This window comes from Dermochelys coriacea, chromosome 2 (genome assembly GCF_009764565.3).
Source record: "Dermochelys coriacea isolate rDerCor1 chromosome 2, rDerCor1.pri.v4, whole genome shotgun sequence".
In the NCBI taxonomy this organism is placed as follows: Eukaryota; Metazoa; Chordata; order Testudines; family Dermochelyidae; genus Dermochelys; species Dermochelys coriacea.
The window spans coordinates 58,438,151-58,453,351 of record NC_050069.1 but is presented as its reverse complement, the minus strand read 5'-3'; the positions used below and the strand labels follow the sequence as shown (position 1 = coordinate 58,453,351).

The 15,201-nt window shown below is 41.6% G+C and overlaps 2 protein-coding genes across 2 annotated transcripts in view; one reads left to right on the top strand and one right to left on the bottom strand.

Moving 5' to 3' along the window:
- Positions 1–10,290, top strand: part of TERF1 (telomeric repeat binding factor 1) — a 48,429-nt gene extending 38,139 nt beyond the window's left edge. The window contains exon 10 of the mRNA XM_043507717.1: positions 9,351–10,290. Within this exon, the coding sequence (XP_043363652.1) occupies positions 9,351–9,368 (18 nt within the window). The 3' untranslated portion in view covers positions 9,369–10,290. The remainder of the gene's footprint in view (positions 1–9,350) is intronic.
- The window catches only part of SBSPON (somatomedin B and thrombospondin type 1 domain containing), a 29,936-nt gene continuing 21,011 nt past the window's right edge, over positions 6,277–15,201 (bottom strand). The window contains exons 3-6 of the mRNA XM_038390342.2: positions 10,519–10,609; positions 9,502–9,678; positions 8,369–8,513; positions 6,277–6,504 (exon numbers count right to left, since the gene is read on the bottom strand). Coding sequence (XP_038246270.1) covers positions 8,396–8,513; positions 9,502–9,678; positions 10,519–10,609 — 386 coding nt within the window. The 3' untranslated portion in view covers positions 6,277–6,504; positions 8,369–8,395. The remainder of the gene's footprint in view (positions 6,505–8,368; positions 8,514–9,501; positions 9,679–10,518; positions 10,610–15,201) is intronic.

Below are 15,201 nucleotides of genomic sequence, written 5' to 3'. Positions count from 1 at the left end.
TAGGGGAAAAAAGCTGAATGATTGTGGGGGACTTCAACTGCAGTGACATATGCTGGCACTCTTATGTTGCCAGTACTAAAATATCCTTAGAACTTCTAAATATTTTGTGACAATTTCTCACTCAAAAAGTGTTGCATCCAACATGGGGGAATTCTAACTTTGTCTTTCATAGTAGCAGCCGTGTTAGTCTGTATTCGCAAAAAGAAAAGGACTACTTGTGGCACCTTAGAGACTAACAAATTTATTAGAGCATAAGCTTTCGCGATGCATCTGATGAAGTGAGCTGTAGCTCACGAAAGCTTATGCTCTAATAAATTTGTTAGTCTCTAAGGTGCCACAAGTCCTCCTTTTTAACTTTGTCTTGACGACTAAAGAGGAATTCATGAGATAACTAAAAATTAATAGTAACTTAGGTACAAGTGATTGTGACTTGATCACATTTATCAAGTGCAAACAATAAAATCCACACCAGTGACATATATACATGGAGCTTTAAAAGGGCCAGTTTCATAAAACTGAAAATGATTGAGCCAAATCATCTTGGAGGAAGAACTTAATTAGTAAAAATGTAAATGATGATTAGAAATTATTTAAGACCACTTTACTAGATGACCAGAACGCTACAATCAAGGAAGAAGGCCATACTGGTTAAACCAACCTGGTTCAGAGAGGAAGTGAAGGCAGCTGTTTTTTGTGATGGTGGTTTTTTTTTTTAAAAAAGGAATGTTGATAGCTTCTGATTTATATTAATTATTCAGAATTGAGAAAATTGATAAGGGAAGCAAAGGGATACAATAAGAAATCTATGGCCAGCAGAGTTAAGGAAAATAAGGACTATTTTTCAAGTGTCTGTTAGTAATGAACCATTGTTAGGATTCTCTTTATTCCTATGACTAGATTGAAATAGAATTATCAATAATGCAGATAAGGAAGAAATGTTTAAGTATTTGGGGGAAAGAACTGATGTAGTCGTATCATAATACTCAATTCTACTAGTATCTCAGGATGTTAAAACAGTGGCTACTAAAATTAGACATTTTTGAATCAGCAGGTCTAGTTAACTTGCATCCAGCAGTTTTAAAAGAGCTGGCTGAGGAGTTCACAGGATCATTAATGTGGAGTTATCAACAAGTCTTGGAACACTGGGGAAGTTCCAAAAGATTGGAAGAAAGCTAATGTTGTTGTGCCAGTATTTAAAAAGGATAAATGGGATGACCTGGGTAATTATAGGCCTGTCAGTCTGATGACAATCCTGGGTAAGATAAAAGATGCTGCTTTGGGACTCAATCAAGAATTAAATGAGGGTAATATAACATGGGTTTATGGAAAATAGATCCCGTCAAATTAATTTGATATCCTTTTTTGATGCAATTACAGATTTCGTTAATAGAGATGATAGCGTTGATGTAATATACATAGACTTTGACTTGGAACTGCATGATACTCTGATTATAGAACTAGAATATAAAATTAACCTTGTGCACATTAAATGGATTAGAAGCTGGCTAACTGATAGGTCTCAACATGTAATTGTAAATAGAAAATCTTTAAATGGGTGTTTCTAGTGGGATCCTGCAGGAATCAGTTCTTAGCTTCACACTCATTAATTTTTTTAATTAATGACCTGGAAGAAAATATAAGTTCATCGCTGAAAAGTTTAGATGACACAAATTGGGGGGAGTGCTAAATAATGAAGAGGATAAGTCACTGATTCAGAGTGGTATTGATCATTTGGTAAGGTAGACCCAAGCAAAGAGAATCATAGGACTAGAAGGGACCTCAAGATCATCTAGTACAGTCCCCTGCACTTATGGCAGGACTGAGTATTATCTAGAACATTTGTGACAGGTGTTTGTCTAACCTGCTCTTAAAAATCTCGAATGACATAGATTTCACCATCTCCCTAGGCAATTTTATTTTAGTGCTTAACACCCTGACAGGAAGTTTTTCCTAATGTCCAACCTAAACCTCCCTTGCTGCAATTTAAGCTAATTGCTTCTTGTCCTATCCTCAGAGGTTAAGAAGAACAATTCTTCTCTCTCCTTGTAACAACCTTTTATGTACTTGAAAATGGTTGTCCCATCTCAGTCTTTTTTTCAGACTTAAAAAAACCCAACTTTTTCAGTCTTCCCTCATAGGTCATGTTTTCTAGACCTTTAATCATTTTTGTTGCTCTTCTCTGGACCTTCTCCAATTTGTCCACTTCTTTCCTGAAATATGGTGTCCAGACCTGGACACAATACTCCAGTTGAAGCCTCATCAGTGCAGAGTAGAGCGGAAGAATTATTTCTCGTGTCTTGCTTACAACACTCCTGCTAATACATCCCAGAATGATGATCACTTTTTGCAATAATGTTACATTGTTGACTCATATTTAGCTTGTGGTCCACTGTGACCCCGATGCCTTTCCGCAGTACGCCTTCGTAGGCAGTTATTTCTGAGTTTGTATGTGTACAACTGATTTGTTCCTTCAAAAATGGAGTACTTTGCATTTGTCCTTCATTTGTCCATGAATTTCATCCTATTTACTTCAGACCATTTCTCCAGTTTGTCCAGATCATTTTGAATTTTAATCCTATTCTCCAAAGCACTTGCAACCGCTCCCAGCTTGGCATCATCCGCAAACTTTAAGTGTACTCTCTATGCCATTATCTAAATCACTGAAGATACTGAACAGAACCAGACCCAGAACTGATCCCAGTGGGAACCCACTCGTTATGCCCTTCCAGCATGACTGTGAACAACTGATGACTACTCTCTACTACTTTCCAGCCAGTTTTGCATCCACCTTAGTAGTTCCATCTAAGTTGCATTCCCTAGTTTGTTTATGAGAAGGTCATGCAAGACGGTATCAAAAGCTTTACTAAAGTGAAGCTATACCATGTCAACTGTTTTCACCCTCATCCACAAGGCTTATTGCCCTGTCAAAGAAAGATACCAAGTTGGTTTAACATGATTTGTTGTTGACAAATCCATGCTGTTACTTATCACCTTATTTTCTTCTAAATGTTTGCAAATTCATTGCTTAATTTACTGCATTATCTTTCCAGGTACAGAAGTTAAGCTGACTGGTCTGTAATTCCCTGGGTTGTCCTTATTTCTCTTTTTATAGATTGGCACTATATTTACCCTTTTTCAGTCTTCTGGAATCTCTGCCATCTTCCGTAACTTTTCAGCTCCTCAAGTATTCTAGAATGCATTTCATCAGGCCCTGGTAACTTGAAGACATCTTATTTGTCTAAGTAATTTTTTTATTTGTTGTTTTCCTATTTTAGCCTCTGATCCTACCTCATTTTCACTGGCATTCACTATGTTAGATGTCCAATCACCACCAATCTTCTTGATGAAAACCGAATCAAAGAAGTCATTACGCATTTCTGCCATTTCTACATTTTCTGTTTCCTCCCCTCATTGAGTAATGGTCCTATTCTGTCCTTGGTCTTCCTCTGGCTTTTAATGTATTTGTAGAAAGTTTTCTTGTTACCCTTTATGTCTCTAGCTAGTTTGATCTCATTTTGTGCCTTAGCCTTTCTAATTTTGTCCCTATATATTTGTTTGTTTATATTCATTCTTTTTGTAATTTGACCTAGTTTCCACTTTTTTTTTTGGTAGGACTTTTTTAATTCTTGAAGATCTCCTGGTTTAAATCAGGGTGGTCTCTTGCCATACTTCCTATCTACCCCACTGTGTAGGAAAGTTTGCTCTTATGCCCTTAATAATGTCTCTGAAAAACTGCCAAGTGTCTGCATTGTTTTTCCCCTTAGACTTGCTTCCCATGGGATCTGACCTACCAACTCCCTGAGTTTGCTAAAGTCTGCCTTCTTGAAATCCATTGTCTTTATTTTGCTGTTCTCCCTCCTACCATTCCTTAGAATCATGAACTTTATCATATCATGATCACTTTCACGCAAGCTGTCTTCCACTTTCAAATTTTCAACCAGTTCCTCCCTATTTGTCAAAATCAAATCTAGAACAGTCTCCCCTAGCAGCTTTCCTCTACCTTCTGAAATACAAAACTGTCTCCAATATATTCCAAGAACTTGTTGGATAATCTGTGCCCTGCTGTGTTGTTTTCCCCACAGCAGTCTGAGTAGTTGAAATCCCCCATCACCACCAAGTCTTATGCTTCGGATGATTTTGTTAGTGTTTTTTTTTTTTTTAAAAAAAAAAAAAAAAAAGCCTTATCCACTTCTTTCTAGTTAGGTGGTCTGTAGTAAACCCCTACCATGCCATCACATCGTTTTTTACCCTTTATCCTTACCCAGAAACTTTCAACAAGTCTGTCATCTTCTATTTCTATCTCAACCTCAGTCCAAGTGTATACATTTTTTTAATATATAAGGCAACACCTCCTCCCTTTTTTCCCTGCCTCTCCTTCCTGAGCAAGCTGTATACCAATATTCCAGTCATGCATATTATCTTCTATGCCAATATTCCAGTCATGCATATTATCCCACCTAGTTTCTGTGTTGCCAGCTGTCATAATTGTGTTTGTTTACTAGCATTTTGAGTTCTTCCAGCTTATTCCCCATACTTCTCACATTAGTATACAGATATCTAAGATGCTAAGAAATAATGTGCATTTTTAATAGGCTAAATGTAAATATAGATCTAGGAACAAAGAATATAGGCCATACTTACACTAGGGGGGTGAACTCTATCTTGGGAAGCAGTGACTCTGAAAAAGATTTAGGGGCTGTACTGGACACACTAAGCAGGAACTCTCAGTGATCCTGTGGCCAAAAGGGCTAATGCAATCCTTGGATGCATAAATAGGGGAATCTCAGGTAAGAGTTGAGTGGTTATTTTACCTGTGTATTTGGAACTGATACAACCACTGCTGGAATACTGCATCTAATTCTGGTGTCAACAGTTCAATAAGGATGTTGGTAAATTGGAGAGGGTTCAGAGAAGAACCACAAGAGTGATATTAAAGGATTAGAAAATATGCCTTCTAGTGATAGTCTCAAGGAGCTCATTCTAGTTTAACAAAGAGAAGGTTAAGGGCTTACTTGATTAGTCTCTTGGGCTCTTTAGTCTAGCTGAGAAAGGGTATAACACAATCCAATGGTTGGAAGTTGAAGCCAGACAAATTCAGTTTAGAAATAAGGCATACATTATTAATAAGAGTAATTAACCATTGGAACAATTTACCAAGGATCATGGCAAATTCTCTACGATTGACAATTCTTAAATCAAGATTGGGTGCTTTTCTAAAAGATATTCTCCAGGACTTAATTTGGGGAAGTTCAGTGGCCAGTGTTATACAGGTCAGACTAGATGATGACAATGGTCCCCTTGGCCTTGGAGTCCATGAACCTATAAAACTAAAGAGAACCTGTCGCATCAGGTGTCCATGATTTCAGGAGTGGGCAAACCTAAAGTGTTGTGCTGCAATAGGAGACTTGTCTTCCATAACGTTACACTAGTCAAGCAGCCAAGACATGCTGTATTGAAAGCAAGGAGTGGAGATACCTGCAGTTCATTGTTGCTCAGTGCTATTACAGTGGGAACTGCAAGTGTCAGTTCATCAGTGGGAAGAGAGCTAGACCAATATTCAATGTTTTTTTGAAACTCCTACCTAAGACTTTTAGCCAGTGTCTTGAACGGTGGGCCAAAGTCTTGAACGGTGGTTCAAGTACAGTTAGTCACTTATTTCACCACTGTAACCCAGATACAATTTTAAAGTAAATGAGCATTTTTACTTTGAGATGGATCAATCACCTATTACATCACTGCAGCAGGGTCAATAGGACAATGCAGTCTAAATTTACATTGCTCTCCATTAAAGAATACTTCTTTTCAGGGCTAACATTAAGAATTATCTGCAATTTGACACATGGGTGCTTTGTTTAGCATCATGTGCCAAGACATCCCTATTGTGGTAAGTGATATTAAGTCCTTGAGGTTTTCCATCAAAAACCAGAAGGAAACTAATTGAGTAGCTTTAATTTTTTAATATGAAGGTGGTTGCCTACATTGGACAAGGGGAATACATACAGTGCTAATCCACCTTTTTTTAAATGTTTATGTTCAATAACATCTATAGCTGCCTAGACTTGGCTGAGATGGGGCACAGGATCTGAACTGAGATGCAGTACTAATTCCTCAATTGTCCACTTTAAGCACTTCTAGTGGATTAATGGTGAGGGTAACTTTTCTCACATTTAAACAGAGCATAGTAGCCTGCCTACCGTGGAGCAGGGTCCATACCTCTGATAGTGAAGGGTGCCTTGTAAGAGATGAAGAGGTAAGAACTCAAACTACTCGCATTGGAGACATTCAGTCTTTTTAATTACAAAAAAGAGAAAAAACGAAGCTCGCCGTGTAGTTGACAGCAAGAAGATCCATCTTAATATCTGGGTACAAGGCAAACATACTCAACCAGAATGGCTCCTAAAGTCTTGTCTTTTTTTAAAAATTCAGTTAAGGTTTAGCAAGCAAGCACAGCAGAAAAGTAGAGTTCTTGTGGCTTCACAAAGTGTTACATTGATTTAAAGGTTTCAGAGTAGCAGCCGTGTTAGTCTGTATTCGCAAAAAGAAAAGGAGTACTTGTGGCACCTTAGAGACTAACAAATTTATTAGAGCATAAGCTTTCGTGAGCTACAGCTCACTTCATCGGATGCATTTGGTGGAAAAAACAGAGGAGAAATTTACACACACACACACACACACACAGAGAACATGAAACAATGGGTTTATCATACACACTGTAAGGAGAGTGATCACTTAAGATAAGTCATCACCAACAGCGGGGGGGGGGAAGGAGGAAAACCTTTCATGGTGACAAGCAGGTAGGCTAATTCCAGCAGTTAACAAGAATATCAGAGGAACAGTGGGGGGTGGGGTGGGAGGGAGAAATACCATGGGGAAATAGTTTTACTTTGTGTAATGACTCATCCATTCCCAGTCTCTATTCAAGCCTAAGTTAATTGTATCCAGTCTGCAAATTAATTCAAATTCAGCAGTCTCTCGATGGAGTCTGTTTTTGAAGCTTTTTTGTTGAAGTATAGCCACTCTTAGGTCTGTGATCGAGTGACCAGAGAGATTGAAGTGTTCTCCAACTGGTTTTTGAATGTTATAATTCTTGACGTCTGATTTGTGCCCATTCATTCTTTTACGTAGAGACTGTCCAGTTTGGCCAATGTACATGGCAGAGGGGCATTGCTGGATCCATTGTCTACAGCCAAGCGCTACGATATAACCGCATTTGCTCCAACCCCTCAGACAGAGACAAACACCTACAGGATCTCTATCATGCATTCCTACAACTTCAATACCCACCTGCTGAAGTGAAGAAACAGATTGACAGAGCCAGAAGAGTACCCAGAAGTCACCTACTACAGGACAGGCCCAACAAAGAAAACAACAGAACGCCACTAGCCATCACCTTCAGCCCCCAACTAAAACCTCTCCAACGCATCATCAAGGATCTACAACCTTTCCTGAAGGACGACCCATCACTCTCACAGATCTTGGGAGACAGACCAGTCCTTGCTTACAGACAGCCCCCCAATCTGAAGCAAATACTCACCAGCAACCACACACCACACAACAGAACCACTAACCCAGGAACCTATCCTTGCAACAAAGCCCATTGCCAACTCTGTCCACATATCTATTCAGGGGATACCATCATAGGGCCTAATCACATCAGCCACACTATCAGAGGCTCGTTCACCTGCGCATCTACCAATGTGATATATGCCATCATGTGCCAGCAATGCCCCTCTGCCATGTACATTGGCCAAACTGGACAGTCTCTACGTAAAAGAATGAATGGACACAAATCAGACGTCAAGAATTATAACATTCAAAAACCAGTTGGAGAACACTTCAATCTCTCTGGTCACTCGATCACAGACCTAAGAGTGGCTATACTTCAACAAAAAAGCTTCAAAAACAGACTCCAACGAGAGACTGCTGAATTGGAATTAATTTGCAAACTGGATACAATTAACTTAGGCTTGAATAGAGACTGGGAATGGATGAGTCATTACACAAAGTAAAACTATTTCCCCATGGTATTTCTCCCTCCCACCCCACCCCCCACTGTTCCTCTGATATTCTTGTTAACTGCTGGAATTAGCCTACCTGCTTGTCACCATGGAAGGTTTTCCTCCTTTCCCCCCCCTGCTGTGGGTGATGGCTTATCTTAAGTGATCACTCTCCTTACAGTGTGTATGATAAACCCATTGTTTCATGTTCTCTGTGTGTGTGTATATAAATCTCTCCTCTGTTTTTTCCACCAAATGCATCCGATGAAGTGAGCTGTAGCTCACGAAAGCTTATGCTCTAATAAATTTGTTAGTCTCTAAGGTGCCACAAGTACTCCTTTTCTTTTTATTGATTTAAAGATGTTCGTGGATGTTCTTCGAAGTTCTCTTTCCAACTTTTATGTAAAAATAAAACTATGCACAACAGGACATGAACATTGTTCTACTTGCCGAACTTTCTTCCATGTTCCTTGGCACCGAAGATTACCGACAGCTTGCCAGTGGAGAACTTTATTTCTGAAATGTGACAGTAAATTATTTTTCTTTTTTTAAAAATTGAATGTAGGTTTTCAAATACTTTTTTTGAACTATAAACTTTACTTTTACTACAGTGCTAGATGTTTTTAGTAAATAACACTGACAGGTCAGACTTGATTAGAAATGTTTTGTTTCAAAGGCTAGATTAATTTCTTATTCCTTATATTGTAAACTCTCTGGAGCAGGGCCTTTCTCTGTACAGTGCCCATTCTCATTAGGATGTTTGGACACTACCATAATATACATGTTAATATATACTAAGGATTTTAGTTTGAATGATTAGAATACAAAATTGGATTAAAATCTGTTCCAAATAGTTGATGATTTTGAATCCGTTTGGTTAACCACGCTGGGTGTATGGCGTTCGGAGTAATGTGCTAACCTCTGACTGCTAGAGCTTGGGATCAAATTCAGATTACAGTACTGCCACTTTTTAAAGTGTGGTAGGCTACAGTATCATCAAGTTCTGTTCAGCTCAGAAACAACACCATTCCTTCTTTTTCATAGTACAACTGGAAAGCTTTAAAACCACTACACTTGGCTGCATGCTGTTCATCTAATAATAAAAGGAGATGTTTAAAGTTCTAATATGTACTTGCTAAATCACTAAATCGTTTGGCCCTGGTCTCAGCAGCTACTGTAAATAAAGCATAAAGTTCTATCAGAAAGCCTACTGTAATGAATTTAGGCCTGGAAGAAGGGTTCCTTCTAGGCCAAGGCTAAATGGAGAAACTATCTCAGCTACTGCAGCTGGTCAGTGTGAGCTATTTCAGTTCAGCTTTTACATTGCTCTTTCACCATTTCATTTGTCTTTAGCCACTGCTTAAACCCTGAGAATTCTTACATTCTCTTGTGTGATCCAGCGGAATAGAAGGTAAGTGAAATCAGAGCTTGGTGTTTTATGTTAAAACTACTTAACAAAAAGCATTCAGACTCCCAAAAATTGAAATATATCTTCCATTCTTACCCATCGGCACCCAGGCCATCTCCAGAACAACGATGGTTGCCAGTATTCATAGCTGGAGGCTGGCAAGCTACGCACACAGTATACCCCTCTCGTAGATACTGCATCCAGCGGGCATATGGCCGATTCTCCACAGTGCAATGGTGAGAGAGTGATTCAGTTTTAAATTCCACACAATATCTGCATGCGGGTGGGGAAAAAATAGTACCACTTTAACTGGCTTTAGTATTGATGAGCATAACTTTGTCAGACATTAGGATATGAATCACTTTTATGCCATATCCGTGCATCATATAAAAAGTATAGTGATACAGAGCTTAGGAAAGAGATTGCTGAACAGTGGCTAAGTTGCACACCCTTTCAGCCACGACCAAACTATGGACCTTGGTTCTGACATTGAGGCACAGCCCAAACATGACATAATGTACAAAGTTTCTTATATTGGGATGAAACACTTTAGTAGGATACAGTCTCCCAATCACTCCTATTTTTAATCTAACGGTGAAAGATAAAACTCAATGTATGACTAATTGTTTTCAGAATGCCTACTGGTTTCATTGGCCCAGGGTAAACCGAGTAGGATAGAGCATTAGACACAGTGACAGAGCTGAGTTGATCAGATCTGTGAGCTACATATTTGTACAGCTTCTGCCACACAGCCCTAATAGAGCAGCCCTTGGGACTAGAACTTTCTGCCAATTTTGTTTATGCAGCGATCTATGTATAATTTCTCAGGCTACTCATAGTTACATATTTACTTGACTTTGTGTTAGCTTTATTTATTCTTTTTTTTTTAAAGCAGTCACTCTACAAAATTTTCCATGACCTCAATTCAGGACAGTTAGCAAATAAAATAATGACCTGGACTGACACAGAAAATAAAATGCTGGACAGGAGGAGAAAAATTAGGCATGTGGTTATTTAGGGCTGTCTGCTGCCCTTAAATTATTCAAATTAAATGGTTCTGTGTAGATACTTTCTACTTAACAAGATGACCAAAATATACATGTGAGAGATTACCCAGATGCTTCTGTATCTGAAGACCACAGGGGAGAGAGAGCTCGCCTTTTTCTTTCCTTACTGTATTCAGAGGTAGTTATGAAAGCAGGAACTGAGGGGGAAAAATAGTTGGAATGAGAACACAACCTTTGTGAAATAAGGTAGATATCTAATCTATATTTTACTTATAGCATCAATTATGTTAGAGAAATGATGGCTCATTAAAGATGTCAGAGATAGAAGTCAGTGATTTATTGAAAACACGGCCTGGCAAACTTTTTTACTCAACCCTACCAATAATCCCTCTATTCCAGAATGAGGAATGAGTGCAGTCTAGTCTATGAGATAGAATGGGAAATGTTTGGGTTAGCCCCAGTCTACACTATGGGATTAGGTCGAATTTAGCCACATTAGGTCTATTTTAAAACGAATATGTCTACACAACCAACCCTGTTCTGTCGACCTAAAGGGCTCTTAAAATTGACTTCTGTACTCCTCCCCAGCGAGGGAAGTAGTGCTAAAATCAACCTTGCTGGGTCAAATTTGGGGTAGTGCAGATGCAATTTGACGGTATTGGCCTCCGGGAGCTATCCCAGAGTGCTCCAATGTGACCGCTCTGCACAGCACTTTCAACTCCAATGCACTAGCCAGGTACACAGTAAAAGCCCCAGGAAATTTTGAATTTCATTTCCTGTTTGGTCAGCGTGGCGAGCTCAGCAGCACAGGTGCCCATGCAGTCCCCCCAGAATCGCAAATGAGCTCCAGCATGGAGCGAAAGGGAGACCACTGGATCTAATTGCTGTATGGGGAGAAGAATCTGTGCAGGCCGAACTCTGATGAGAAAGAAGAAATGCTAATATATATGCCAGAATCACACATGGCATGGTGGAGAGAGGCTACAACAGGGACACACAGCAGTGCCATATGAAAGTTAAGGAGCTCAGGCAAGCCCACCAAAAGACAAAGGAGGCAAACATTCGCTCCAGGTCAGAGTCCCATACATGCCGCTTCTATGGTCAGCTGCATGGTATTCTAGGGGGGGGACCCTATCACTACCCCACCACTGTCCGTGGACACCTGCAAGGGGAGAGTCTCACGCAACACGGAGGAGGATTTTCGGGATGAGGAAGAGGAGGAGGAGGAGAATGCGCAGCAGGCAAGAAGTGAATCCGTTCTCCCCAGCAGCCAGGACCTTTTCATCTCCCTAGAGGCAATACCCTCCCAAGGCGGGATCCCCGACCCTGAAGCTGGAGAAGGCAGCTCTGGTGAGTGCACATTTGTAACTACAGTACAGGGGTTAAAAGCAATAGTGTTTAATGTTTGATTTTCCCGGAAGAATTGGGATGCATTCGCGGCCAATACAGCTACCGGAAAAGTCTGTTAATGTATCTGGGGATGGAGTGGGAATCTTCCAGAGACATCTCCATGAAGATCTCCTGGAGGTACTCTGAAAGCCTTTGTAGAAGGCTTCTGGGGAGGGCTGCCTTATTTTGTCCTCCACAGTAGGACACTTTACCACGCCAAGCACAAAGCATTGCAGCCGAATGGTCCTGGGTTTTGGTCGCATTCAAGCAACATTCGGTCTTTATCTTTCTGTGTTAGCCTCAGGAGAGTGATATCATTCATGGTCACCTGGTTGAAATAGGGGAATTTTTGTAAGGGAACAGTAAAAAAGGACCCTGTTCATGTTGGGTTGTTTGTGCTTGACTAAAAGGGATCATCCCAGAGAAGAGCCACGCGGCGGGGGGGAGGGGTGAAGGGATCATCCCAGAGAATAGCCATGCGGTGGGGTGGGGGGCGGTGTGTGCTGCACATCTACCCGAAAACCACAGCCCCTCCTTTTAAATGTGAAACCCAACCGGCATTGCTTGCTATGGGAAAGGATGGCACTGAAGTTTGAAACTATTCCCACATGTTATGAAGGCGGAAGAAGCAAACCCTGCATACCAAAAGGCTTACCATGGCTGCCTGGAAACCGAATTCTGTTGCCCAGCCATGTGTGATGTGTCACCATTCCGGCAGGCACTCAATATAAAAGACAAAATGCAACCTTGTACCGAAAGCACGTGCTGTCTGCTATGAATTGCTTGATTCACTGTGAAAGAGTCTCCCTTTTGTTCTCAGAAATGTATCATCTTAAATTTTACTCTCCCTTTTTATCTTCCCCCCTGTTCAAATGTTTCTGTGTTCCCCCTATCATCTCCGTCCCTGAGGCTGTCACAGATTAGAAGGTGGAAAAAAAGAACTCGCAATGACATGTTTTCGGAGCTCATGCAGTCCTCCCGCACTGATAGGGCACAGCTTAATGCATGGACGCATTCAGTGGTAGAGGCCAGGAAAGCATTAAGTGAGCACGAAGAGTAGAGGCAGGTGGCAATGCTGAGGCTAATGGGGGAGCAAACGGACATGATGAAGCATCTGTTGGAGCTGCAGGAAAGCCAACAAGAGCACAGACCCCCACTGCATCCATTGTATAACCGCCTGCCCTCCTCCCCAAGTTCCATATTCTCCTCACTCAGACACTCAAGAATGCGGAGGGGGAGAGGCTTTGGGCACCCAGCCACTCCACTCTAGAGGATGGCCCAAGCAACAGAAGGCTGTCATTAAAACGTTTTGATTTGTACTGTGGCTACAATAAGCAATGTGGCCTTGTCCTTCCCTCCTCCCGCACCGCACCCCACCCCACCCGGGCTACCTTGTCAGTTATCTGCCTTTTTTAAAAAAATTAATAAAGAAAGAATGCATGGTTTCAAAACAATAGTTACTTTATTTCCTTTGCCAGCTGTGATCAAAGGGGGGAGGGTGGCTGGCTTACAGGGAATTAAAATCAACAAAGGAGGCAGGTTTGCAGCAAGGAGAAAAACACACAGCTGTCACACCATAGCCTGGCCAGTCATGAAACTGGTTTTCAAAGCCTCTCTGATGCGCAGTGCGCCTAGCTGTGTTCTTCTAATTGCCCTGGTGTCTGGCTACTCAAAATCAGCCGCCAGGTGATTTGCCTCAACTTCCAACCCCGCCATAAACATATCCCCTTTGCTCTCATGGATATTATGGAGCACAGAGCAAGCAGCAATAACTATGGGAATACTGGTTGCGCTGAGGTCTAACCTAGTCAGCAAACAGCACCAGCAAGCTTTTACACGTCCAAAGGCACATTCTACCACCATTCTACATTTGCTCAGCCTATGGTTAAACTGCTCCTTACTACTGTCCAGGCTGCTGGGAGCAAGGGGTAGGCTGGGTCCCCAAGGATAACTATTGGCATTTCAACATCTCCAATGGTAATTTTCTGGTCTGTGAAGTAAGTCCCTTCTTGAAACTGCTCTAACAGTTCTGAGTTCCTAAATATGCAAGCGTCATGCACCTTTCCCAGCCATCCCACGTGAAACATCCCTTGTGATCCACCAGTGCTTGCAGCACCATTGAGAAGTACCCCTTGCAGTTTATATACTGGTTAGCAAGGTCGTCCGGTGCCAAGATAGGGATATGTGTTCCGGCTATCGCCCCACCACAGTTAGAGAACCTCATTGCAGCAAAGCCATCCAGTATAACCTGCACATTTCCCAGAATCACTACCCTTGATAGCAGAAGGTCAGTGATTGCATTGGCTACTTGGATCACAGCAGTCCCCACAGTAGACTTGCCCACTCCAAATTGATTCCGGACTGACCAGTAGCAGTTAGGAGTTGTTTCTACAAGGCTATCGCCATTCGCTTCTCAACTGTCAGGGCAGCTCTCATCCTGGTATTCCTGCGCTTCAGAGCCGGGGAAAGCAACTCACAAAGTTCAAGGAAAGTAGCCTTACGCATGTGAAAGTTTCGCAGCCAATGCGAATCATCCATACCTACATCACTATGTGGTCCCACCAGTCTCTGCTTGTTTGCTGGGCCCAGAATCGGCGTTCCACTGTATCAACCAGCCCCACTGCTGCCATGATATCCCAATTGCCACAGCCCGTGCTTTCGGGAACGTTTGTGTCCATCTCCTCATCACAGTCATCCTCGTGCTGGCGTCTCTTAGCCTGGTTCTGCACATACTCCAGGATAATGCGCAAAGAGTTTACAGTGCTCACCACAGCAGCGGTGAGCTGAGTGTGCTCCATGCTTGCCATGATATGGCATCTGCACGGGTAACCCAGGAAAAAAGGCGCAAAACTATTGTGTGCCGTTGCTTTCACAGAGGGAGGGAGGGGCGACTGACGATGTACCCAAAGCCATCCTCAACAGTGTTTTTGCCCCAACAGGCATTGGGAGCTTAACCCAGAATTCTAATGGGCAGCAGAGACTGTGGGAACTGTCGGATAGCTACCTACAGTACACCGCTCCATAAATCGATGCTAGCCACGGTATTGAAGACACACTCCGCCGACTTAATGCGCTTAGTGGGGACATACACAATCAACAGTATAAAATCGATTTTTAAAAATCGACTTCTATAAAATCAAACTAATTTCGTAGTATAGACATACCCTTAGATTGTGAACTCCATTGTGTGACCTCCATTTTGTGTTATGTGCTAACTGCCTAAAAAAAGGGGAGGCAGATCTACACTACAGAATTACTTTGGTATAACTATGTCCCTGAGGGGTGTGAATAATCCACACCCTTGAGCGACACAGTTATACTAACCGAAGCACAGGTGTAGACAGTTCTATGCCAGAAGGAGAGCTTTTCCCACTGACATAGCTACCACCTCTTAGGGAGG